The 26,691-nt window shown below is 44.0% G+C and overlaps 1 protein-coding gene across 2 annotated transcripts in view; it reads right to left on the bottom strand.

Moving 5' to 3' along the window:
- The window catches only part of arhgef39 (Rho guanine nucleotide exchange factor (GEF) 39), an 88,455-nt gene extending 64,840 nt beyond the window's left edge, over nt 1-23,615 (bottom strand). The window contains exons 1-2 of one of the 2 annotated variants that reach the window (XM_070896677.1): nt 23,580-23,615; nt 18,413-18,506 (exon numbers count right to left, since the gene is read on the bottom strand). In XM_070896677.1, the coding sequence (XP_070752778.1) occupies nt 18,413-18,455 (43 nt within the window). In that variant the 5' untranslated portion in view covers nt 18,456-18,506; nt 23,580-23,615. Of the gene's footprint in view, nt 1-18,412; nt 18,507-23,370; nt 23,533-23,579 lie in introns of those variants that run through there. The other variant, XM_070896676.1, reaches the window with a different exon arrangement.
- Between the last annotated feature and the right edge of the window lie 3,076 nt (nt 23,616-26,691).

Here is a 26,691-nt window from a genome sequence, read left to right as displayed (position 1 = left end):
CTATCAGTACAACTCTTGGGCTTTTCCTCTTTTATTCTTTTTCCTTTCACGTCATTCGTTTTTTTATCCGCCACAATATTTACTTGCCAACAATTTCCATTAGAATTGCAGACGTCCCATTTTAATATTCCTGCAAGCCTATGCACTAGGCATAAAGAAACTGGCCAGTATTCCATATTGGCGGCTGCTTCAGAAGCTCCACAAAGACTTGCCCCATTGAGTTTGGCAAGGAATGGCTAGTTGATACAAGACACAGGATCCCTCAGGAAGTGGCTCCAGAGACCAGTGCAGATCAGCAGCTCAACAGAAAACATCCCAGGCTTGAAAACCACCAGAGCGGGCACTTCTATTTAACCTGAAGTCCCAGAGTTAGTTTACAATGTGACTCGGTTTCATAATTGCAATTTAATGTGGAATATTTTTCCTGTCAAACTGACCAGATTAATTTAACCAAAGAGATAATTTGCTAATTTTTCTCTGACTGGGCTGTCCCCAAAGACTGAAGATGCTTCGATACCAAGACACACAATTCAAGAAGGTTCACTGGTTATCTGACCTAACTATGATGGCAGTACCTGTATAGCAAAAACTGTAAATTACATACACCGTAGATACTGGCATCAGCTGTCCTTATATTCAAAATGGTCAATGTATGCAGTGTAAAAATGTTCAGTAGAATGGAGAGTAATTTACCCAGCATCCATTGCAGCAAAGAAGCCACTCTAACCCGGGATAGAGCTGTGCAAGCACTCAATCCCAGAAATAGAGCGGTTTCTCTGCTGCTATGGATACTGGGTAAAGAGCTCCCCATTCCACAAAAGCCGTTTCTTGCACAAAACCCACTACTGTCGCACACTGACATGCATGTCCCATGCTTTAAGTTGTAAAAGGGTTCAGTGCATTGAAGGCTGTCCGTAGTTCGTAATTTGCGAGTGTCCATGGTTTCAGAGTGCCTCATGTATTTAGCCATGCATGTTATTTGGGTCTCTCAATAAGTGTCTGTGTTTTTGGGAGTGTCCATTTATATAACTTTCACTGTACTGCAATGGACCTCTGTTCCAGGACTAGAGAAACTTTGGGGGGGGGGGGGGGGGGGGGGGAGGAAGAAAAGATTAACAAGGGTCCCCATTCCCAATCATTATCCAGTGATTCTTCCTGCAAATCAAAAGAGGTCAGGTCAGGAGTGGGCAGCACTGCAATGTCCCTTCCCATTAAAATAACGTGCCAACATTCATTTGAAGAATTTGCACTTGAGAAAGATACCAGAGGAAACTCGCACTCTGGTCTTTTGCACCGGGGGAGGGGTCATAATTTGGGAGTGTCGGAAACAACACAGAAAATTAGCGCTTAGTGATGTGTTGGCGTATAACTGGTGTAAATCAGCTGTAATCAAATTTCCTCAGAAAAAAAACCCCGACGCAACTGTGCTCTTACACCGGAGATACGCCAAAACCGTTCAGGAAATTCCAGGCCATTGTTGGTATACTCATCAAGGTGGGAAGACGTTCACATTGGTGCTCAGTGTCAGGATCAAGCATTTCCTGGGAAGTGGTTTAGAGAGTAAATCTACTTATACAATCTCGGGAGTATCTTCTGTTGTGCATTTTCCTCATTTCCCAACACCACCTCTAAATAAGACTGTTAATTATCAGCAAACCGTCGGCCCTCAAGACCCACGGTCACGAGGAACTCAATTAAGACGGCCTAAAATGATTGCAGTAAAGACTCTCACAAGAGACACTGAAAGAGCGAGACAGACAGATTGATTTAAAACTTGGGTCTCAGACACGTGACCATGTACACAGCCAGCGGCAGTATTCACAGTGCAATACAAGTCCAATGAACCTTCAGACCACTTTGTTTAAAACTTTTAAATATTGTAATCTCTATAGAAGCAGCGACCTAAAGATTGTAGAATCCCATGAAATGTAGTACTTGTGAAGTAAAATGATGGCATTGGAGTCTGGTTTCCAGCTGTTTGGAGTTAGGTGCATGCTCTCTGTACTAAAAAGCCTGCTTCTGATGTTGCTACAATGTTGTAATTCCCCAAATATATTTCTAACTGGGGCAGTCTGTTTCACATTTTCAGTTCACAAACAAGCCAGGGGATGTGCAAAAATGACAATAATACTCACTGCTAAACTGAAACTATGCACACTCAACACATACATTTAATCAACATCTTTATCCCAAATGGACTTTATTCTTTGTGTCTGCCTTCTTTCATATTACGCACTACTATTTTTCCTCAGTTCTCCATTTTTGGCTCAAGGGATATGGCGATAGTGCAGAATGGTGGAGTTGATGTAGAAGTTCAGCCATGATCTTATTGAATGGTGGAGCAGGCTAGAGAGGCAGAATGGCCTACTCCTGCTTCTATTTCTTATGTTCTTATGCTCATTCCTTTAATTTTGCTTTATTTCTCTCTTGCACTTGAATTTTGTGTTTTCAATCCTTCACTTCCACTTTCCTTAATCCCAAAGAATATCCACTTCCCCAGTTAGTGTGCTGTATGGTCATTAGCTTCCCAAGAACAACTAGTTTTAAGTTATGGAAATTCCAGAAGAAATAGAACTTGCATTGATATAGCACCTTTCTGGAGCTCAAGAATCCTTAAAGAACTTCACAGCCAATTATTGACTTTTGAAGTGTAGTGACTGTTGTTTTGTAGGCAAACACAGCAGCAATGTGGAACAGAAAGGTCCAACAAACAGCAAATGAGATGAATGACCAGTTAATCGGTTCGTTGCCATTGGTTGAGGGGTGACTGTTGGCCAGGGCGCTAGAAGAACGACTTCCTAACCTTTGAAAAAGTGTCAAGGGATGTTTTATGTCCAGCTTTATGGTAGACAGAGCTTTGGTTTAACATCAAATGATAGCACTCTCAACAATGTAGCACTCCTTTAGTGCTGAACTGAAGTGTCCGCCGAGATTATGTGCTCAAGTCCTGGAATGGGGCCTTGAACCCACAGAATTCTCTGAGGTAAGGGTGCTACAACTGAGCCTAGCTGACACAAAGTGCTAAAACAGAGCAACCACAGGCAAAACTCCTCCTTTCCCCCCTCCCCTCTACTGACTGACCCCAGTACCAGCCTCCAATGCCTGAGATTAAAGGAGCCCCTCCTCCCATTGTGTCATACAACAGGGCCCATCCCACCCAACACCACTTCTAACTCAATCCCTTCTTTTGCCAGTAAACTCAACTCTATTGCATGTTCCTTCCCCTGCCCCCCACTGCCCGGGCCACCAAACCCGAAGGTCCCTTCCACAGGACTGCCACACCCACGGATTCTCCGTCCAGGCTGCCAAAGCTTATGGAAGCCTCCATTACTGCTAAGCAAGCCAATTTACCCTCCACAGACTTACTATTAAACTCCATGTAACGACATCCTAATCTACTCCATGCTCCCAACTATTTCCTTGTGTATCCTGAGCTTTAAAAAAAAACAGAAAATGAAATACATATTGTTATGTCTCAATTAAAACAATGTGACTGAGTACTGTCGTCTTGAGTAAGTATGACCTTAGTCTCTTTATTCTGACTCCAGAGTGCTGGTACAGCTTGGGAGACCTGCTTATATACAGTGCTCCAAGGGATGCTGGGATCTCTTGTGACTCCAACAGATGCGCCCTCTGATGGCGTTAGAATGCTTGTTACATGGTGTTGCATACGTAACACATATAATAACCAAAGCCTCCATTTACAAATTTGATCCACAACATAGTATTATAAATTCCAAAGTGCAACAAAAAATTAGTCAGCATAAATCAGTGGCCTTGATAATATATTACATGTTAAAGGGCATAACACTCCTGTGATAAAATAGAAAATCTCCAACTCACTGAACAACAGCACTATTATAAAAATGTTAGTTCAAGTATGTGTTTACTGCCCATAAAATCTTTCACTTCAGTATAAACACAAAAATATCTACAGCTCCTTAGCTGGCCTTACATCTCACTCAAGGTTTACTTAACAGCAATTAGACTTTATAGCCTCAAAGGGGTGCACATCTACATTTTAGCCAAGAATTGCTTTTTTTTTTAAATGGAATAATGCCCATGTAAAATTTAGTGTATCTTCAGACTTACCATGGGCAATGCTATGGGAGATTTCCTAGGATACAATTCTGCACATGTCCTGTTTATTACATCATGCCATGACATCATAATTTTAAGCAAAATAAATCAAAATTCTGAGCAACTTCCTTTTATACTTGCAGCTGATTGGCCGATATGCAAATTTAACCGTTTATTGTAAACTTTCTTCCACCTCATTAACCAAATCAAATTTTATTAATTGCAAATCCATTATATGCAGATTTCTTGCAAAGAATGAGGAACTATGCAATCAGATCAAAAAAGACCTGACTCGTTTCCTCCCACAGCTGGCCTGATAGAGGTTTTTAAATTCTGAAGGGTTTGATGGGTATTTAAAAATCATGAAGGTTTCGATAGGGTAGATGCAGAGGAGATGTTTCCACTTGTGGAGGAGACCAAAACTAGGGGTCATAAATAAATCCAGAGGAATTCAGGAGAAACTTCTTTACCCAGAGAGTGATTATAATGTGAACTCGCTACCACAAGGAGTGATTGAGACGAATTGCATAGATGCATTTAAGGGGAAGCTAGATAAGTCCATGAGAGAGAAATGAATAGAATGATATGCTGATAGGGTAAGATGAAGTAGGGTGGGAGAAGACTTGTGTTGAGCATAAACATAGGATTTGACCAGTTGGGCCAAATAGCCTGTTTCTGTTCTATAAATTCTATGATCTCCCATGTTAATGCTCACAGTGAGTTAGAGCATGTGATGAGAATGGTCCCTCTGTACCAGACCCCGTTAAACAAACTGATGTAAAAGCCAATTCAAAGAACAAATGCTTCTTTAATGTTACAGCACAAGGAAGAGCCTATTATTTAATATAAGCACCTACAGAGCTAACTATCTATTTGCAAACTCTAATGAATTTAAGGGCTACTTAAGGACTTCTGTTACTTAATAATTCAGCGCTGGCATAACCCAAGAAAATCATTTCCTTTCTGGGAGCAACACTCAGCGAGAAAGACGTGTGCAAGAAATTGGGAAAGGGTTGCGATGGAGGGGGGAGACAGAGAGGAGAGACAAAGTCCAAGCTGGTAAGCTCATGGCTTGACCACGGCAAAGAATATGGCATGAGGGGTGCCAGAGACAGCTGCAATGCCAATAAGGTGGCAAGTGACAGATCGGGTGGGTAGACTCAAGTACTTGATTTGAGGCCAGAACACAGAGGACAGGTAGAGATCATCTCCCAAGGCCCAAAGTTGGGCAGCCATAAATGGTTCAAGTGGGTAGAGTGGCTCACTGCAGAGTTCGGAATACAAAACACACAAAATTGGGTTTAAACACCAGAAAGTGCCAAAACACCAGAAAATCGCGCAGAAAGAAAAGTGGTGTTCCACAGTGCCAGCTCGCGACAAGAGTCCTGCAACTACAGCACAACAAACAAATGGGATCTTGCTGCCCTAAAATGTTGAGCGTTTTGCTACAAATTATTGGCATATTGGCTCAAAATTGTAATTCGCAATGTCAGTTAAATATGTGCAGGAACTGCTTGCTTATAATAATATATTATTAATGCTCGTCAATCTTCTATGGCACTGCACATGGGGAGTCAAGACAGTTCGATGGAGGGGTAACTGGACCAAAGCTCATACATTTTGTTTTTACTGTTATATAACACTTAGTTTTCAGATTATATCAAAACTTAGGGAAGTAGAATTAGTTAGAACATTGGAGTTTCCCTGCAATATAGGTAGAGAAGCTGGGAGATGCAGAACTGAGGCACTATAGCACCAGTATTGTTGACAGACTGCCAAGTTAACAAACACAGGCGGCATATGCACCCATAGATGTCCCACAAGTGCCGGTTTTAGGCGCACAATGTGCATGCGCCCAACACCGGCACTTCCAATTTGTCAAAATGTCTTTTGATAGATCCAACGCATCCCCGGGAGAAGGGGCTTCGCGGATGGAGATTTGGGCTAGTTGCCCAACTCCTGCCCAGCGAATGTCCTTCAAGCTCTTAAACCTGGCAAAAGCAGGCATAAGGTCTGCTTTTACCAGCATAAGAGTTTTAATAGATAGAAAAAATAAATGCTACTACTTATTTTTATATTATAAACCCTGTCTATGAAGGTAAGTTTATTTTTAACACTATTAAAACATTTCTTTTTAAATTTCGTCCCCCCAAAAATTTTTCTCTGAAACATTTAATTTAATGCAATTTCTATTAATTTTTAAAACGTGAAGTGTTTCTTTTATTTATGTTTGTGTTTTATTTGATTTTAGGGGTATTCTCATTGATAGTGATGGCAATTGGTGGTCCAGGCCTATGTGATCCCAGGATACGCATACGTTCCTGGAATGCGTGGATCCCTACGCTGGACTGCGCAGTTCGGCCTTGGAGTGCAAGTCTACATTCCTCCGGAACCACCAGCTATTTTCATTTTAAAAAATTTGGTCGGAGGCATCCGCCTGCGGGAAGCCTCTGACCACAATTTGTGGCCCAGGTAGTTTCCATTATAAAGGTGGCCATGGGAATTTATAATGGAAAAAATCAACGAGTACACGACAGCAGGAAGAACATTTAGTAGACAAGAAGTCAGTGAAGGGGCCAGATTTTTAAATATAGAAATATGTATAACAAGTTGAATTAGACAATCTAATCTGGTCTTGGTCGGTGGGGTGGGGGGCAGGGGGGTAGAAATCTTAAAATGATTTCCTAAAAGTGACTTAGGGAAACTTATTTAAAACACAGCCGAGTTTATCTTTCAAATACAGGTCGCCCCAAGTTACTTCCAGTGACAGCCTTTTAAGTAATCCATCTCTTCACCAGTGCTGCTATCCCTGCCCTGTCATTATTGGCTGCTTCCCTTACAGCAGGACCACACCCGGAGCAAGACTGGAGAACAGGTGTCAGGCCTCGAGGTCCAGTTGCATCACGAGAGGGGAACCCTTTCAGCAAATTCCATTCCCTCCCAATGGCCGACACCTACTCGACACGACCTTCGGTGGCGAGGGCCCCAAGCACAGCTGTGAGGTAGCTTCAAATTCTTCAGCACTTTTAAAATCAGCATCGATCAAACACAGGCACCCGAGGGGAAAGCCAATGAGTGACCTTCTGAACACAAATCTCACCTGTTTATTTGTCATATATTTTTAAATGGCTACAGCAGCTGCCCTCATCACAGAACAACTTTTATTTATATAGCACCTTTAACGTAGTAAAACGTCCCAAGGCACTTCACAGCAGTGTTATAAGACAAAACAAATAACTTTGACACCGAGCCAGATAAGAAATTACGGCAGATGAAAAAGAGCTTGGTCAAAGAGATAGGTTTTAAGGAGCGTCTTAAATGGAGGAAAGAGAGGTCGAGAGGCGGAGAGGTTTAGGGAGGGAGTTCCAGAGCTTAGGGCCCAGGCAGCTGAAGGCACGGCCACTGATGGTTGAGCGATTATAATCAGGGTTGCTCAAGAGGGCAGAATTTGAGGAGCGCAGACATCTCGTGGAGTTGTGAAGCTGAAGAAATTACAGAGATAGGGAGGGGCGAGGCTATGCAGGGATTTGCAAACAAGGATAAGAATTTTGAAATCGCGGCATTGCTTAACTGGGAGCCACTTTAGGTCAGCAAGCACAGGAATGATGGATGATCGGGACTTGGTGCGAATTAAGACACGGGCTGCCGAGTTTTGGATGATTTCAAGTTTACATAGGGTGCAATGTAGGAGGCAAGCCAGGAGTGCATTAGAGTAGTCAAATCTAGAGGTAACAAAGGCACGGATGAGGGTTTCAGCAGCAGATGAACTGAGGCAGGGGCGGAGGCGGACAATGTTACGGAGGTGGAAATAGGTGTTTTTTTTAATAACGCAGCAACAATCATTTTCATATAAACAAGTTACGAGTTTTGCAAGGGCAGTACAGTCCTCAATGCTTATGGCAGGCATGTTGGTTTCAAGGCGATTTGCTCACTATAGGCATTGGTCACTGTCACCGAGAAAGCCAGTGGCAATTGATGAAAAACAGCTCTTAACTCGAGTAGGATAACCCAGAACAAGGAGGACATAATCTGAGATTGCAAACTAAACCAGTTCAGAGAATCCAGCGTCACGGTCCCTGCAACAAGCACCCCTTAATGCGAACAAGAAATGTTGGCCGGAGTGCTAGAGGTCTCAGGGCACTGGAGGCTGCAGAGCTGCTGCTGTTGTTTGAACTGCTGGAATGCAATTTACGCGGCACCTTTGTAAATGATAATGGCAAATGGTTAAAGCCATTTGTCCGATAAAATCGGCGGCTGACGGGGTAAGCAGGAACAGTAAGTGGTGAGGAAAATTCCGCACTCAAGTTTGGAGGGACGTTCTAAATAAAAGCCCCGATTTAAATATGTATATTTAAATATACTGATTTTAGTAACTGCTGAGTGAGAGATATTTGTTCAAGAAAGATACAACTTAATTAAACTATTTAAGTTTTATTTAATTCTGTTGCTAAAGGCAAGGGTAAAGTGATGGCCAAGCAAGGGTAAAAAGATGATTCCTCCATATTATGCAGAGACTGATTTCTTATATTTAAACGTGCATTGTGAAGGAACAAATGTATTTGTATACATGCAGTTCAATGTATTTGTATACATGTTGTTCATGCAGTGGGCATGAACACCATCTGTTTTCCAGGAACTAATTGAAAAAATACACTTCATTGTCTCTGGGAAGATTTCTTACAAAGTTCTATTCAAATCCTTGAAATGACCCTGTGCAGCCTCCCTCCTGACCATATCGGAGCAAGGAGGGACAGCGGGTACAACAGTCCAACTGCTGGCTCGCCATGAGCAATGCCAGAGGAGACCTGCTAGTTGTACTATTTTACAGGCAGCAGTTAGGCAGAGCAAGGAGCTGATGACCTTGAAAGACCATTTTACAGGTGAAGCAAGCGTCAAATACTTGCTTGTTCATAATGTGCAATACAGTCTGACAAAGCCAACATCTCGTATTCTTAATTATGTGATAGGCTCCATAATACAGAACGTCAGTTCCACTCCAGGTTTCTGTCACCTTAATTCCAGTTTCACCAGAGTGCCATTCACCTCATGCTTTCCTTGGTAGTGTCATTTTTAATGTAGCAGCAAGCCTGCATTGTTCTTTGGCACTAAGAGTTTAACAGTAATTAACCCCTGCTCTATCCCCAGGGAGCAGTACATCAGCAACTTGCCAAAACACTGTAAACAAGCAGCCCGAGATCAATGGAGAACTATGCTGGCTTGAGAGCACAGTAATAATGGGAGCGATTTCTACATGTATAAACCTGCACAGCTAATGATTCAAGTGTGACATTATCTGTGAAAACAAAAATGCTGGAAACACTGAATTCCATTTTTCAATTTATAATTGAGACCCAAGATTATGGTAAAAGATTTGAACACAAGTAAAACCAGATGCTTTTCTTAATATAGATACAGTAAATGGACTATTAATGTGGACATGTTGCAAGCATTTATTTGGCCATATAACAGAATTCCCTTCTACACTAAAATGGTATACAATGAACCGATGTGCTTACTGGTGATAGCTTTAGAAATTCTAGTCACTAAAGGTTTGTGATCTCCCTCAAATTTTGTCAGTTCATAAATTAAAAACTTCATTCCAATTTCACAAATCAGAAGCAGCAATAGCCAAGGGTTGAGGATTTCATCTCAGCAAATCCCGAGCAACACCTCTGACTCTTAACTGTCAGCTCCAAATGGTTTCTAAATGGAAGGGAATCCTAACATTAACAATGTCACTGCTAGCAGCCACAACATAGCAACGAGCCACTGTTAAACGTAAGTTTATTTTTCTCTCTATATTACAGTGTCAGCTGTGGCTCAGTGGGTAGCACGCTCATCTGAGTCAGAAGGTTGTAGGGTTCAAGTCCCACTCCAGAGACCTGAACACAAAAATCTAGGCTGACACTCCAGTGCAGTGCTGAGGGAGTGCCACACTGTCGGAGGTGCCATCTTTCAGACGAGACATTAAACGGAGCCTTCCCTCAGGTGGACGTATTTATCCCTCAATCAGCATAACAAAAACAGATTATCTAGTCATTATCACATTGCTGAGTGTGGGAGCTTGCTGTATGCAATTGGCTGCCACGTTTCCTGCATTACAACAGTGACTACACTCCAAAAAAAACTTCATTTGCTGTAAAGGGCTTTGAGACATCTGGTGGTCATGAAAGGCGCTATATAAATGCAAGTCTTTCTTTCTCTCCATTATTGATGCCTGTATCTTCCACCCCCGCGCCCCCCCTCCCCACCGCACCCCCCAGGTCTCTGAAAAATGTCACGAGTCAATTGATGAGGCGCTTGGGGCAAATGACTGCCAATTTCCCTTCGCTCTTGTGGTAAAACATCCATCAACCTAAAGCTGACAGCAGCTTCTGACTGAGTAGCCTCCAAAATTGCCAGGTGGGCACCATGCTACTACCAGTTGTGCTAACCGCACAGAGGTGGAGCTGGTCTCCGTGGAAACCGGCGTGTGGATTTAGAGACCCGGGCAAACCACACGTGCTATAGTGGTTGCAGGACATTGGCTACTGCATGTGTGCGAAGCACTGATGTGAGTGAAGGCTGACACCACCATGGCGGCTTCATACAGCAGCTGGAGGGAGTGCAGCGAAGATTGGAAACAAAGAACAAGTGCTGGCCCAAGTTAAGTAATGTCCAGGACAGGGGCAAGGCAGGAACTGACAGGTCATAAGGTTATCACTTTTTCTCTCCAGTATTTTTCCATTGCCCTTCCTTTCTCAGTTAGTTTAATTGCAGCAACATGGCACAATGTTGGTTCCATCTGGCTCAGCCTCTTTTCTGCTGGAGGACAAAACTAGGCAATTTTTGGAAGAATGACTTTCCTATTAGGCAGGAAGAGGAGGATTGTGGATTAGTAGGGGACTAATGGGGCACTCAGTGAAATATAAATTATAGTTATCAGCATAACCAGCTGGTAATAAGACCAAAAGAAATGTAAATTCTCAGTGGTTGTGTAGCCAGCATTTTGGAGACTGGAATCCCAGAGCACTAATCTCCAGAATCCCTAAACATTAATCTTGATCATTTTAACAAGGAGATGCAAAAGACCCTCCAAGTATTTAACCCTTTGATGCGGAACATCACAAACTGACCTCAGAAATATTATGCAATGTCAAAAGTGCGCTTAGTATCATTTAAAGAGCTACTCTCTTCATGCAAAAGTGATTGCAAAAATTTGTTTCATAACTTAGTAGCAAAACCAGTGAGCACATGGAATTAATACACGGCTTTACTGGTTCATCTGTCACATTTCAGAATTGTGTGGATATTTATCCACAGAAACGATTTCGCGAAGAGTTATTTTAAAATGCGTTTTGAGTTAAAGCTTGCTTCAAAGAAGTTAGCTCCTCAGGACAGCAGCATGCTGGGAATTCAAAGTCAGATAGAAGGAGGTTATAATGGTGATCGAGAGCTGTTTTTCCCCAGAGACCAAACGATGAGCAATTTGATGGCTTGTCCGCTTGAGAAATAAACACTTTGCACCCTTAGTGTTGGACGCTTTTGGTCTCTTCATGACTGTGAAGAGTCGGGGATAAAGCTGAGCACAGGCATCAAGGAAGGCAGTCTGGTATTTGGAAACAGAGCTGCACAGGCAGTCAGGCTAGAAAAGGAATTAGTGATCGGGAACATGGAGATGGCAGAAATTCTGAACAAATATTTTGTATCCGTCTTTACGGTAGAGGACACAAACAACATCCCAACAGTGGATAGTCAAAGGGCTATGGGCGGGGGGAGGAACTTAACCAATCACAATCACTAAGGAGGTAGTACTGAGTAAGATAATGGGATTAAAGGCAGATAAATCCCCTGGACCTGATGGTTTGCATTCTAGGGTCTTGAGAAGTAACAGCAGGGATAGTGGATGCATTGGTTGTAATTTACCAAAATTCCCTGGATTCTGGAGAGGTCCCAGCAGCAGCAGATTGGAAAACAGCAAATGTAACGCCCCCTATTTAAAAAAGGAGGCAGACAAAAAGCAGGAAACTATAGACTAGTTAGCCTAACATCTGTGGTTTGGAAAATGTTGGGAGTCCATTATTAAAGAACCAGTAGCAGGACATCTGGAAAAGCATAATTCGGTCAGGCAGAGTCAGCATGGATTTATGAAGGGGAAGTCATGTTTGACAAATTTGCTGGAATTCTTTGAGAATGTACCAAACAGGGTGGTTAAAGGGGAAGCAGTGGATGTGGTGTATTTGGACTTCCAGAAGGCATTTGACAAGGTCCCACATAAAAGGTTACTGCACAAGATAAAAGTTCACGGGGTCAGGGGTAATATATTAGCATGGATAGAGGATTGGCTAACTAACAGAAAAGAGAGAGTCGGGATAAATGGTGCATTCTCAGGTTGGCAATCAGTAACTAGTGGGGTGCCGCAGGGATCAGTGCTGGGACCCCAACTATTTACAATCTATATTAACGAATTGGAAGAAGGGACCGAGTGTAACGTAGCCAAGTTTGCTGACGATACAAAGATGGGAGGAAAAACAATGTGTGAGGAGGACACAAAAAATCTGCAAAAGGACATAGACAGCTAAGTGAGTGGGCAAAAATTTGGCAGATGGAGTATAATGTTGGAAAGTGTGAGGTCATGCACTTTGGCTGAAAAAAAAATCAAAGAGCAAGTTATTATTTAAATGGAGAAAATTTGTAAAGTGCTGCAGTACAGCGGGACCTAGGGGTAATTGTGCATGAAACAGAAAAGGTTAGTATGCAAGTACAGCAAGTGATCAGGAAGGCCAATGGATTTTGGCCTTTATTGCAAAGGGGATGGAGTATAAAAGCAGGGAAGTCTTGCTACAGTTATACAGGGTATTGGTGAGGCCACACCTGGAATACTGCGTGCAGTTTTGGTTTCCATATTTACGAAAGGATATATTTGCTTTGGAGGCAGTTTAGAGAAGGTTCACTAGGTTGATTCCGGAGATGAGGGGGTTGACTTATGAGGAAAGATGAGTAAGTTGGGCCTCTACCCATTGGAATTCAGAAGAATGAGAAGTGATCTTATCAAAACTTATAAGATTATGAGGGGTCTTGACAAGGTGGATGCAGAGCGGATGTTTCTACTGATAGGGGAGACGAGAACTAGGGGGTCATAATCTTAGAATAAGGGGCCGCCCATTTAAAACTGAGATGAGGAGCAATTTCTTCTCTGAGGGTTGTAAATCTGTGGAATTCACTGCCTCAGGGAACTGTGGAAGCTGGGACATTAAATAAATTTAAGACAGAGATAGACAATTTCTTAACCGATATGGGGTTATGGGGAGCGGGCAGGGAGGTGGACCGGAGTCCATTATCAGATCAGCCATGATCATATTAAATGGCGGAGCAGGCTCGAGGGACCATATGGTCTACTCCTGCTCCAATTTCTTATCTTCTTAAAGGGCGGTTCAAGGGAGAGTGGGTCCACCCCAGTACTGGAGGACTGTACACTGTTTCAGTTAAGAAGACCCACTGGACTGGCGGTTCTCTCCTTTGTAGCGACACTATATGTTATACTGATTTAATCAAGTAACTCTCATCATACCCAGGACTCTGTACGTTTCCACTTACTGTGGAATAAAACAGCTTATAATTCAAACCGAACTTGGCCTCATCCAGCGTCAACTCAGTCCATCTTTGAGGAGATTGATGAAACACTTGTGTGCAAGACATGGAGATCCAGTACAAATCATAAGGGAATTCCATCGTTATGCTCATGGGGCTCATTACCATACAATAGATATAGGGCAACATGTGCCAACTTCCATAGTAGTCAGTTGCTCATACCCCTTCCGGTCAGACTGATGCCACTGAACCCAAGAAGATATCTATGGAAGAGCCAAATGCTTAACAGTTTCGCTCCCTGTTAAGGAACGTGGTCCACCTCTAAACTGAAATCAATTGCGAATTTAGCTGAAAAATCTCAAGGTTGCACGTTTGTGAATCTCAGAATATATGACAGCAGGTTCATGACAGGTAGTTGGAGCAGCGCGAGTCCGGGGTTGGTGAGGCCTATAAAAGGCCCAGCGGGAGAGTGAGGCGGCGGCAGTTGGAGCAGCGCGAGTCCGGGGTTGGTGAGGCGTGGTTTGTGCAGCTACAGGGAGAAGGCAAAAAAGAAATAAAAAGAAACAGAAAGGTGACAACATAGCCAAAGGGGTTAATTGATTGGCTGGTGATTGGTGAGTAGTTTTTCTTTCTTCTCTTCAACAGTGAGTAAACTTTAACATTATTGTTGCCTATCTAAAGGTTAAGTCATGGCAGAAGAGCTCGGTCGCGTGTTATGCTCCTCCTGTACCACGTGGGAACTCAGGAACGACTCCAGTGTCCCTGGCGACTACGTGTGCAGGAAGTGTATCCACCTCGAGCTCCTGACGGTCCGCGTTGCGGAGTTGGAGCTGAGGGTGGATTCACTTTGGAGCATCCACGATTCTGAGAATGACGTGAGTAGCACGTGTAACGAGTTGGTCATACCACAAGAGAAGGGTCCACTGCCAGATAGGGAATGGAAGACCAGCAGGAAGAGCAGTGCAAAGAAGGTAGTGCAAGGGTCCCCTGTGGTCATCCCCCTGCAAAACAGATACACTGCTTTGAGTACCGTTGAGGGAGATGACTCATCAGGGGAGAGCAGCAGCAGCCAAGTTCATGGCACCGTGGCTGGCTCTGTTGCACAGGAGTGGAGGAAAAAGAGTGGGAGAGCGATAGTGATAGGGGATTCAATTGTTAGGGGAAATAGATAGGCGTTTCTGCGGCCGCAACCGAGACTCCAGGATAGTATGTTGTCTCCCTGGTGCAAGGGTCAAGGATGTCTCGGAGCGGGTGCAGCACATTCTAAAAAGGGAGGAAGAACAGCCAGTTGTCGTGGTGCACATTGGTACCAACGACATAGGTAAAAAAAGGGATGAGGTCCTACGAAACGAATTTAAGGAGCTAGGAGCTAAATTAAAAAGTAGGACCTCAAAAGTAGTAATCTCGGGATTGCTACCAGTAGCACATGCTAGTCAGAGTAGGAATCGCAGGATGGCACAGATGAATACGTGGCTTGAGCAGTGGTGCAGCAGGGAGGGATTCAAATTCCTGGGGCATTGGAACCGGTTCTGGGGGAGGTGGGACCAGTACAAACCGGACGGTCTGCACCTGGGCAGGACCGGATCCAATGTCCTAGGGGGATTGTTTGCTAGTACTGTTGGGGAGGAGTTAAACTAATATGGCAGGAGGATGGGAACCAATGGAGGGAGACAGAGGGAAACAAAAAGGAGATAAAAGCAAAAAACAGAAAGGAGATGAGAAAAAGTGGAGGGCAGAGAAACGCAAGACAAAGAACAAAAGGGCCACTGTACAACAAAATTCTAAAAGGACAAAGGGTGTTAAAAAAACAAGCCTGAAGGCTTTGTGTCTTAATGCAAGGAGTATCCGTAATAAGGTGGATGAATTAACTGTGCAAATAGATGTTAACAAATATGATGTGATTGGGATTATGGAGACGTGGCTCCAGGATGATCAGGGCTGGGAATTCAACATCCAGGGGTATTCAACATTCAAGAAGGATAGAATAAAAGGAAAAGGAGGTGGGGTAGCATTGCTGGTTAAAGAGGAGATTAATACAATAATTAGGAATGACATTAGCTTGAATGATGTGGAATCTATATGGGTAGAGCTGCAGAACACCAAAGGGCAAAAAACGTTAGTGGGAGTTGTGTACAGACCTCCAAACAGTAGTAGTGATGTTGGGGAGGGCATCAAACAGGAAATTATGGGTGCATGCAATAAGGGTGCAGCAGTTATAATGGGTGACTTTAATATGCACATAGATTGGGTTAACCAAACTGGAAGCAATACGGTGGAAGAGGATTTCCTGGAGTGCATAAGGGATGGTTTTCTAGACCAATATGTCGAGGAACCAACTAGGGGAGAGGCCATCTTAGACTGGGTGTTGTGTAATGAGAGGCAATTAATTAGCAATCTCATTGTGCGAGGCCCCTTGGGGAAGAGTGACCATAATATGGTGGAACTCTGCATTAGGATGGAGGATGAAACAGTTAATTCAGAGACCATGGTCCAGAACTTAAAGGAGGCTAACTTTGAAGGTATGAGGCGTGAATTGGCTAGGATTGATTGGCGAATGATACTTGAGGGGTTGACTGTGGATGGGCAATGGCAGACATTTAGAGACTGCATGGATGAACTGCAACAATTGTACATTCCTGTCTGGCATAAAAATAAAAAAGCAAAGGTGGTTCAACCGTGGCTATCAAGGGAAATCAGGGATAGTATTAAAGCCAAGGAAGTGGCATACAAATTGGCTAGAAATATCAGCGAACCCGGAGACTGGGAGAAATTTAGAACTCAGCAGAGGAGGACAAAGGGTTTGATTAGGGCAGGGAAAATGGAGTACGAGAAGAAGCTTGCAGGGAACATTAAGACGGATTGCAAAAGTTTCTATAGATATGTAAAGAGAAAAAGGTTAGTAAAAACAAATGTAGGTCCCCTGCAGTCAGAATCAGGGGAAGTCATAATGGGGAACAAAGAAATGGCGGACCAATTGAACAAGTACTTTGGTTCGGTATTCACTAAGGAGGACACTAACAACTATCCGGATATAAGAAGGGTCAGAGGGTCTAGTAAGGAGGAGGAACTGAGGGAAATCCTTATTAGTCAGGAAATTGTGTTGGGGAAATTGATGGGATTGAAGGCCGATAAATCCCCAGGGCCTGATGGACTGCATCCCAGAGTACTTAAGGAGGTGGCCTTGGAAATAGCGGATGCATTGACAGTCATTTTCCAACATTCCATTGACTCTTGATCAGTTCCTATCGAGTGGAGGGTAGCCAATGTAACCCCACTTTTTAAAAAAGGAGGGAGAGAAAACAGGGAATTATAGACCGGTCAGCCTGACATCGGTAGTGGGTAAGATGATGGAATCAATTATTAAGGATGTCATAGCAGCGCATTTGGAAAGAGGTGACATGATAGGTCCAAGTCAGCATGGATTTGTGAAAGGGAAATCATGCTTGACAAATCTTCTGGAATTTTTTTGAGGATGTTTCCAGTAGAGTGGACATGGGAGAACCATTTGATGTGGTATATTTGGACTTTCAGAAGGCTTTCGACAAGGTTCCACACAAGAGATTAATGTGCAAAGTTAAAGCACATGGGATTGGGGGTAGTGTGCTGACATGGATTGAGAAATGGTTGTCAGACACGAAGCAAAGAGTAGGAGTAAATGGGTACTTTTCAGAATGGCAGGCAGTGACTAGTGGGGTACCGCAAGGTTCTGTGCTGGGGCCCCAGCTGTTTACACTGTATATTAATGATTTAGATGAGGGAATTAAATGTAGTATCTCCAAATTTGCGGATGACACTAAGTTAGGTGACAGTGTGAGCTGCGAGGAGGATGCTATGAGGCTGCGGAGCGACTTGGATAGGTTAGGTGAGTGGGCAAATGCATGGCAGATGAAGTATAATGTGGATAAATGTGCGGTTGTCCACTTTGGTGGTAAAAACAGAGAGACAGACTATTATCTGAATGGTGACAGATTAGGAAAAGGGGAGGTGCAATGAGACCTGGGTGTCATGGTACATCAGTCATTGAAGGTTGGCATGCAGGTACAGCAGGCGGTTAAGAAAGCAAATGGCATGTTAGCCTTCATAGCGAGGGGATTTGAGTACAGGGGCAGGGAGGTGTTGCTACAGTTGTACAGGGCCTTGGTGAGGCCACACCTGGAGTATTGTGTACAGTTTTGGTCTCCTAACCTGAGTAAGGACATTCTTATTATTGAGTGAGTGCAGCGAAGGTTCACCAGACTGATTCCCGAGATGGCGGGACTGACCTATCAAGAAAGACTGAATCAACTGGGCTTGTATTCACTGGAGTTCAGAAGAATGAGAGGGGACCTTATAGAAACGTTTAAAATTCTGATAGGTTTAGACAGGTTAGATGCAGGAAGAATGTTCCCAATGTTGGGGAAGTCCAGAACCAGGGGTCACAGTCTAAGGATAAGGGGTAAGCCATTTAGGACCGAGATGAGGAGAAACTTCTTCACCCAGAGAGTGGTGAACCTATGGAATTCTCTACCACAGAAAGTTGTTGAGGCCAATTCACTAAATATATTCAAAAAAGAGTTAGATGTAGTCCTTACTACTAAGGGGATCAAGGGGTATGGCAAGAAAGCAGGAATGGGGTACTGAAGTTGCATGTTCAGCCATGAACTCATTGAATGGCGGTGCAGGCTAGAAGGGCCGAATGGCCTACTCCTGCACCTATTTTCTATGACTCTCTTAGAACAGGGCTTCATTGCCCCTTCCATACCATCAGGAAAAAAATACTTACTCCAGTGTCTTTTGATTGGAGACTGATATGATGATGCTGACATGCTTGCATGAAGATATTTTCCTGTATAACCTCTTGGTAAAGGAAAGGATACCTAGAAAAAGACAGATTAAATTTCGACTAAAATCAGGGTTCACTTTCGCTCTCTATTCCACTAATTGTGAAGCTTTGGAATACGGCAGCACAGGACATAAATGGACACGAATGGACAGATGTTCATAAATACTCAAAACAGTGTACTTAAATAAATATTAACAAGCAAGAGGATCAGCCCGCTTGATTGGCACCCCATCCACCACGTTAAACACTCACTCCCCTCCATCACTGGCGTACCATGCGTACCATCTACAAGATGCACTGCAGCAACTCGCCAAGGCTTCTTTGGCAGCACCTCCCAAACCCACGACCTCTAGCACCTAGAAGGACAAGGGCAGCAGGCGCATGGAAACATGACCACCTCCACATTCCCAAGTCACACACTATCCCGACTTGGAAGTATATCGCCGTTCCTTCTTCGTCGCTGGGTCAAAATCCTGGAACTCCCTCCCTACAGCACTGTGGGAGTACCTTCACCACAAGGACTGCAGCGGTTCAAGAAGTTGGCTCACCACCATCTTCTCAAGGGCAATTAGGGATGGGCAATAAATGCTGGCCTTGCCAATGACGCCCACATTCCATGAACGAATTTTAAAATAAGGTAGGTTATAAAGATCTTAAGAAGAGAGAAGGTATATGGAGGATTACAGCGCTGAGAGCCTAGACAACAGAAGGTACAGCAGCCAATGATGGGACAAAGGAAATAAAGACCAAGGAAGGAATTCCAGAATGTGGGGCCAAGGGGCTGAAAACATGGCCACCAATGGTGTGCAAAAGGGAGACACGAACAAGATGTCAGAGAAAGAGAAATGGAGACTCAAGGTGTGGAGGTTGTTCAATTGGAGGAGGTTACAACAATAGGGAGGGCTGAGGCCTTGATGGGATTTAAGGATGAGGATTTTTAATTTGACGGTATGGGGAACTATCTAGGTAGGCCAGCGAGGACAGGGGCGACGGGCGAGCGAGTCTTGGTGTAGGATAGGATATGGTCAGCACAGTTCTGCATGAGCTGAAGTCAACAGAAGGTGAGATGCGAGCTTTGGAATGGTCAACTCCGGAGGTGATAAAGACATGAATGAGGAAATCTTGCCCTTTAATATATTAGGTTCAGAAGAAACCCACCCACCCTGTAATTCACTTAAATCTGTCCCATATTTTGTTTCTTACAATACATAAATACTACAAAACTAAAACAGGCGATTGGGCCAAACAAGTTAGTGCTTACCCTCCATGCAAGCAATAATTATAATCACAGTTACTCACCCAGTCCCCATATCCCTTCAACACTCTTCGTTCATCCAACTATCCAATCCAATCTTAAATGTTGACATAGTTTCTGCTTTAACCACCAACCCTGGAGGTCAATTGCACCTCCTCCCAACTCGCTGTGTAAAGAGGTTTCTCTGTTCTAAATCTCTTGTATTTCATTTTTTATCTGTGGCCCCTCGTACTTGACCCTTCAACTATTGGAAACAGTCTGCTCTACCCCATCCTGCAATAATTATAAACACTTCCATCACATGGCTCCATAATGTGTGTTGGTGTAATGTTAAAAGAGCCAATTTTTCCCAAGTCTTTCTTTGTATTTGCTCATATCAGATAGCATTCCAGTGAATCTGCATTGTACTCAGTCTAAAGACTCAATATCTTTTCTGTGGTATGGAGCTCAATACAGTATACAGTACTCTCTCTAATTGAGATCTTGCTTAGGTTTTATCTTGGCTCATCAGTACCTCTTGCGATAAACCCTAGAATTCCATTAGCTTTTCTTTTCACGGCCTTGTCAATCCAAGGTCCTGCCTTTAATGTTCCGTGAACCTGTACCCCCAAATCTCTCTGTTCTTCCACAGCACCTAGACCACTCTCATTTAGAATATAATTACTGTTGTTATTCTTTATTAACTAAAATGTACCACCTCACGATTACTGATTTCAGTGGATGCAGAGAGAATGTTTTCACTTGTGGGAAGAGACCATCAATATAAGAGTCACCAAGAAATCCAATAGGGAATTCAGAAGAAACCTCTTTACCCAACAAGTGGTGAGAATGTGGAACTCGCTACCACGGAGTGGTTGAAGCGAATAGTATAGATGCGTTTAAGAGGAGGCTAGACAAGCATATGAGGGAAAAGGGAATAGAGGGTTATGCGGATAGATTTAGATGAGAAAAGATGAGAGGAGGCTCGAGTGAAGCATAAACGCCAGCATAGAAACATAGAAAATAGGTGCAGGAGTAGGCCATTCGGCCCTTCGAGCCTGCATCACCATTCAATAAGATCATGGCTGATCATTCCCTCAGTACCCCTTTCCTGCTTTCTCTCCATATCCCTTGATCCCTTTAGCCTTAAGGGCTATATCTAACTCCCTCTTGAATATATCCAATGAACTGGCATCAACAACTCTCTGCGGTAGGGAATTCCACAGGTTAACAACTCTGTGAAGAAGTTTCTCCTCATCTCAGTCCTAAATGGCCTACCCTTATCCCTAGACTGTGTCCCCTGGTTCTGGACTTCCCCAACATCGGGAACATCCCCAACTTCCCCAGCCGAATGGCCTGTGCCTGTTCCTGTGCCGTCTATCCTATGTAATCCTATCTGCCACTTTAGTCCATTCCTCTATCTTATCAATATCCCTTTATAGCTTCCTTTGGTCTACAGAATTAACTCTACCTCCTGCAAATTTCAAACTATCGATACCTATATCTAAATTATTGATACATGCATGGATATATACAGTCCGCTACATCGGCAGTTTATCCAGCCTCCACTACCTTAGACATTCATTCCCTCCACTACTATGTACCATCTACAGAGCGAAAAGCAGCAACTCACCAAGGCTTCTTCAGCGGCATCTCCTAAACCGATGACCTCTACCCTCCAGAAGAACAAGGCACCAGGTGCATGGAAACACCATCAGCTCCAAGTCACACACCACCTTGACTTGGGCCATTCCTTGTCATTGGATCAAAATCCTGCAACTCTCTACCCAACAGTACTGCGAGAGCACTTTCACCACATGGACTGCAGCAGTTCAAGAAGATGGCCCACAAACATCTTCTCAAGGGCAACTAGGGATGGGCAATAAATGCTTGCCTTGCTAGCATCACCCTCATCCCAAGACTTCTTTTAAAAACTAAAAGTGGCTCCAAAATTGAACCCTGAGGGACGTCACTACCCACTTCCAATAACTGAAAAACTACCCTTAACTCCTATTCTGTTGTATCCCTTCTAACCAATTTACTCTCCGCTCCCCTATTACATACCTCTTAACCTTCCTAGTAAGCTCCCACTTGGTACCTTCTAATTATTTGCTCGTCATCAGGATACATGGCAATTTCATCCTGAAAGATTCTGAAACTTTCCCTACCACAGATGGTAAGCTAACTGGCCTATAATTACTTCTATCAGTTGTCTCTTTTTAAAATGGGTACTACCTTGGCCATTCTCCAATCTTTCAGTATACACCCACACGAGAGCCCTGAAATAGCCTTTAAAAGCCCCTGCAATTTTCTTCCTCGGGATGCTAGGATGCAACATTTTCCTTTTATCCATCATGATATTGCTCACCCTTTTCTCAAACCACTGACTGTCACTGAGTCAGAAGGTTGTGGCAGGTTGACCCACTCCTGAAACTTTAGCATAAAATTTGGCTGACATTCCAGTGCAGTACAGAGGAAACACTGCAGCATTGGAGGTGGCGTCTTTCAGATGAGACATTAAACCGAGGCCCCGTCTTGCCCTCTCAGGTGGACATAAAAGATCCCACGGCACTATTTCAAAGAGCAGGGGAGTTATCCCCAATGTCCTTGCTAGGGGTGCAGGAATAGAGAGACCTGGAGGCATATGCACACAAGTCTTCAAAGGTGACAGGACAAGTTGAGATGGTTGTTAAAAAGGTGTACAAGATCCTTTGCTTTATAAACCAAGGAATAGAGTACAAAAGCAAGGTAGTGATGCTAAACCTTTATAAAATTGGTTCGGCCCTAGCTGGAGTATGTGGCCAATTCTGGGCACGAGACTGTAGGATGGATGTCGAGGCCTTGGAGGGTGCAGAGGCAATTTGGTAGAATGGTACAAGGGGTCGTTCTCCTTACAGCAGAGAAGCTAGAGAGGAAATTTAATGAGGCATTCAAAATCACGAAAGGGTGAATAAGGAGAGTTTCCAGTGGCAGAAAGGTCAGTAACCAGAGGTCACAGATTGAAGGTCATTGGCTAAAGAATCAGAGGCAACACGAGAAAAAAAATTACATAGCAAGGCCTGAAAGGGTGGTGGAACCAGATTCAATAACTTTCAAAGGAGAATTGGATAAATACTAACAAGGGGGAAATTTTCAGGGCTATGGGTAAAGAGGAGAGTGGGGCTCTTTTTTTCTGCATTAGCAATAAGGATAATGATTAAAAACAAGATGTGATCAAAAATTAATAAGGGAAAGTTTTAAAATGTATAACCAGTGGTGCGGTGTAAAACGCCCCTACTCTTTCCCCATAGCCCTACAAATGTACCTCCTTCAAGTATTAATCCAATTCCTTTTTGATGGTTATTAAATCTGCTTCCACCACCCTTTCAGGCAGCACATTGCACAGCACAACTGACTGCAAACTGGCCCTGCTGTCATTGTAATGTGGAAACTATCGCCTCCCCCTTTCCCCCATCCCACCACCTTTCTAAAGAGCCGGTCCAGACACGATGGGCCGAGAGGTGCTGTATCATGCTAAATTGCAAGTCTTTTTCTTTTCCTCCCCCATATCCGTGTACCAGGAGGAAGGACTACCCATTAGCAACTTCCCTGTAATGTGCTGCAATCCACCCATTCATGTCTGGTAACATCGACCTGCTTCCAATTCATTTGCCCTAAAACATACTTCCATTTATTAAAGAAAAGGTTTCGCACGGTCTCTGCAGCCCCCGCACAGTGAGCACCGAGTGCTGGCGCTGGGAGGCTCCGTCCTTAAGGAGCAGCCAAGACACTGCCGCATAGCCGCTCAGTCCGTGAGAGCAGAGACTCCGGGCCCTTCGCCTGTATGTCTCCTGTACAATATATCGGAACCTGTATCAGTCCAGCGCCTCTTACCTGAAGCTCCGCTTCCGCGCCTCCTTTTCAAATACCTCACTTCCTGGTCCAGCCATCTCTTGATTGGCTCTTTGAAATGTATCCATGATGCAGTGGGGCCGTGACTCGGATTGGCTCCCGGAGTTTGCAGCATCCTATCCTGAGCCCAGTGCCCGGAGTGAGCGCAGACTAGTAGTGCCAATCCTTCAACTGGCAGCTCAGCTCGGGAGAGATGCCCAAATTGACTCACCGTCGGCCCTTGTGGGGAGAAAGGGGTTCTGTTACACCCCAAAACCACTGCTTATACATCTTAAAACTTCCCGACTTTTTGGATCACAAATCTCGCTTTTAATCGGGATCTGTCTCTATCCTCACTAATCAGAGGGGGAAAGGGCAAACTGACCTTGCTGGTATTGTAATGTGGAAACATGCCCCCACCCCTCTTTTCACCCTTTCCCCATCCCTCTTTCCCCATCACCTCTTCCCCGTTTCCCCATCCCCCTTTCCCCGTTGTCCTTTTCCCCCTCCCTCCACCATACCCCCTTCCTGCTTCCCTTCAACCCCATGCCCCCCTCCAAACAAAACTAAAAGTTTACCAAACTTTTGCAGTAAGTCATTGTTACTTCTAAGTTATGGTTTGAACTACAGGAAAGCTCATAACTGAAGTTAAAAGTTCTGAACTTGGCTACACTAATGAATCAAGAGAAACCTTACATAATTTGCCAGGCTCAAAGCCACAGTCGACAGTCAAGATTTCAACACCTACACCCACCACAGGCCTCCATACTCTACTTCAAGGTAACAGCTGGAAACCTATGCAAAGCAAGCATGTTTAGATCGACTCGGAGCTATCTCAAGTGGGAACTGAGTTTTCCTTTAAAAAAATATAGCTCTCGGTCAAACTGGAAATGAACCAAATAAATTCATAACTACACTGTGCAATGCCGAGCTTGGCTGATGACAGTGGAGTGCAGCTGTTTTACTAAATGAAATGGGTCTCCTTGGGCCGATACAGTGGGCCCCTTCAAGAACCAATTACTGAAGAATTCCAAAAGAGAACTAAAAATAACTAATTGAAGGAGTTTGTATCCAAAGTACTTCCCCAGGTAATTACCTTCCCTCTGATGCTTACACAGGATGAGTCTGGATTAGGTGAACGAGTTAGACTGCATACACAGCAAAAGATATAGTGGAAACAGTGGCATGTGATAAACATAATTAAAAATAGGAACATGCTCCTAATATAAACAATAAATTATTATGTGTTAAAGGAGAAAGTTTTTCTTTTATTCGTTCATGGGATGTGGGCATCTCTGGCAAGGCCAACATTTATTGCCCATCCCTTCTTGCCCGTGAGAAGCTGGTGCTGAGCCGCTTTCTTGAACCGCTGCAGTCCGTGTGGCGAAGGTACTCCCACAATGCTGTTAGGGAGTTCCAGCATTTTGACCAAGTGACGATGAAGGAACTGCAAAATATTTCCAAGTCAGGATGGTGCGTGACTTGGAGGGGAACGTGGAGATGGCGGTGTTCCCATGCACCTACTACCCTTGTCCTTCTAGGTGGTAGAGGTCACGGGTTTGAGAGGTGCTGTCGAAAAAGTCAAATGCCTTCTAAAAATAAAAGTCATAAAGCATTACATTTTATTGAATCCAATTTTTGATGGTTCTTGTTTAAACCATGATGAGATTATTAGGAGCTGGTGGCTGAGTTTTTTGTGGACACCAGGGACTAGACTTTCCACTTAGCTGGCTATCACCCCAAAAATGGACAATGTTCCAGCTTTAATGATGTTTCAGCAGATCGCTGGAAGATCGGCCATTTTTCTGATTGCTACTTTCGGCTTTTTTTGGGGGGGGGTGCGATAGTTCAGCGAAAGCTCGGCGATGTGAAATGGGCCTCAACGATGTGGAAAGCAAGGCGTCCCTCGCAATGGCCTTTCTGCGCAAGCGGTTTTTTTTGCAAAGAAGATTTCCTGCGATTCGGAAGGTCAGGGGTCATCTGGGCATGCGCAGAAGATAAAGGGAGGGAGAGAAAGAGAGAGAGAGGAGAGATTGGAGAGAGAAACAGAGAGACAGAGAGAGAGCGAGAATGTCCAACCTGGAAGAGTCGGCGGAGAATGGCCAAGATGTGGAGGGAGGAGGAGGGCAAAATGCTTCTCCTACAAGGCCAACAAGGCCCTCTTCCAGGAGGTGTACTCACGGCGAGTCCAATTAACCCGGGGTGGGCGTGGGAAAGCCCCACCCCAGGCCTACCGGAAGATTTGGGGCGAGATCGGTCTGGTTGCTTTGACAAGAGTAAGTATTAAATAGATTTTAAATTGTAATGATCTACATAGTATATAAATCTCCCGGATTGAAATTAAGCTGGTTATTCTTGCATATATTCCCTGCTAAGATCTGGACAGAGCTCAGAACCTGCACCCTTTTTAAGTCTAATTTTGGCACCGTTTCCTTTTGGGTTATGTTGGTGGATGGGGCACGACTGAGCAATGAGGGGTCTGATCACCTTTACCCAGGCTGTGTCAGTCTCTCCGGCTGCTGTCACTTACCCAGTGGGCCAGCCTGGACTGGGGGAGAGCTGCCCTGGCTCACTGTCTGTCCTGGGACACTTTTGGACATTAGTTCCTGTCATTGCCGAGCTCACCAGCAGTCCTGATTTCCCCCTCATGGAGATTGTAGTCGAGATGTTTTGTGTCAAGCATTAGTTCCTAAACATGATCTTATGAAATACTTTATCTGAATGTAGATGTTATAACCATGCATCAATTGTGGATACAAACCGTATTAGCATATAACGTTGGAATCTGTTGTCTTTCCATGATAGTATCTAGTCAATTAGCTTATGCCATGCTTTTGTCACATTTGCAGAGGAAGATATCGGGCTGAGCGCAGGTGCACAGGAAGAGGCCCTGCCCAGCTGACCATCCGAATGAACCTCGAGGAATGTGTAGCAGCAAATGTAGGCACCCACAGTTGCTTGGCCACCACCCGTGGTGGTGCAGATCCCTCCCTTGCATCACGAGAGTAATGTGTAAAGCAGTGTTAATTCAAAGTAACGTAACGGCATTTCATTACAATATATGAATGATGTCATGTTATGCATGCAGCTTCTGTACTACTCTCAGGTTAACAAT

Source organism: Pristiophorus japonicus, chromosome 13 (assembly GCF_044704955.1).
Source record: "Pristiophorus japonicus isolate sPriJap1 chromosome 13, sPriJap1.hap1, whole genome shotgun sequence".
NCBI lineage: Eukaryota > Metazoa > Chordata > Chondrichthyes > Pristiophoridae > Pristiophorus > Pristiophorus japonicus.
The sequence above is the reverse complement of the archived record's forward strand: the minus strand, read 5'-3'. Positions and strand labels throughout refer to the sequence as shown.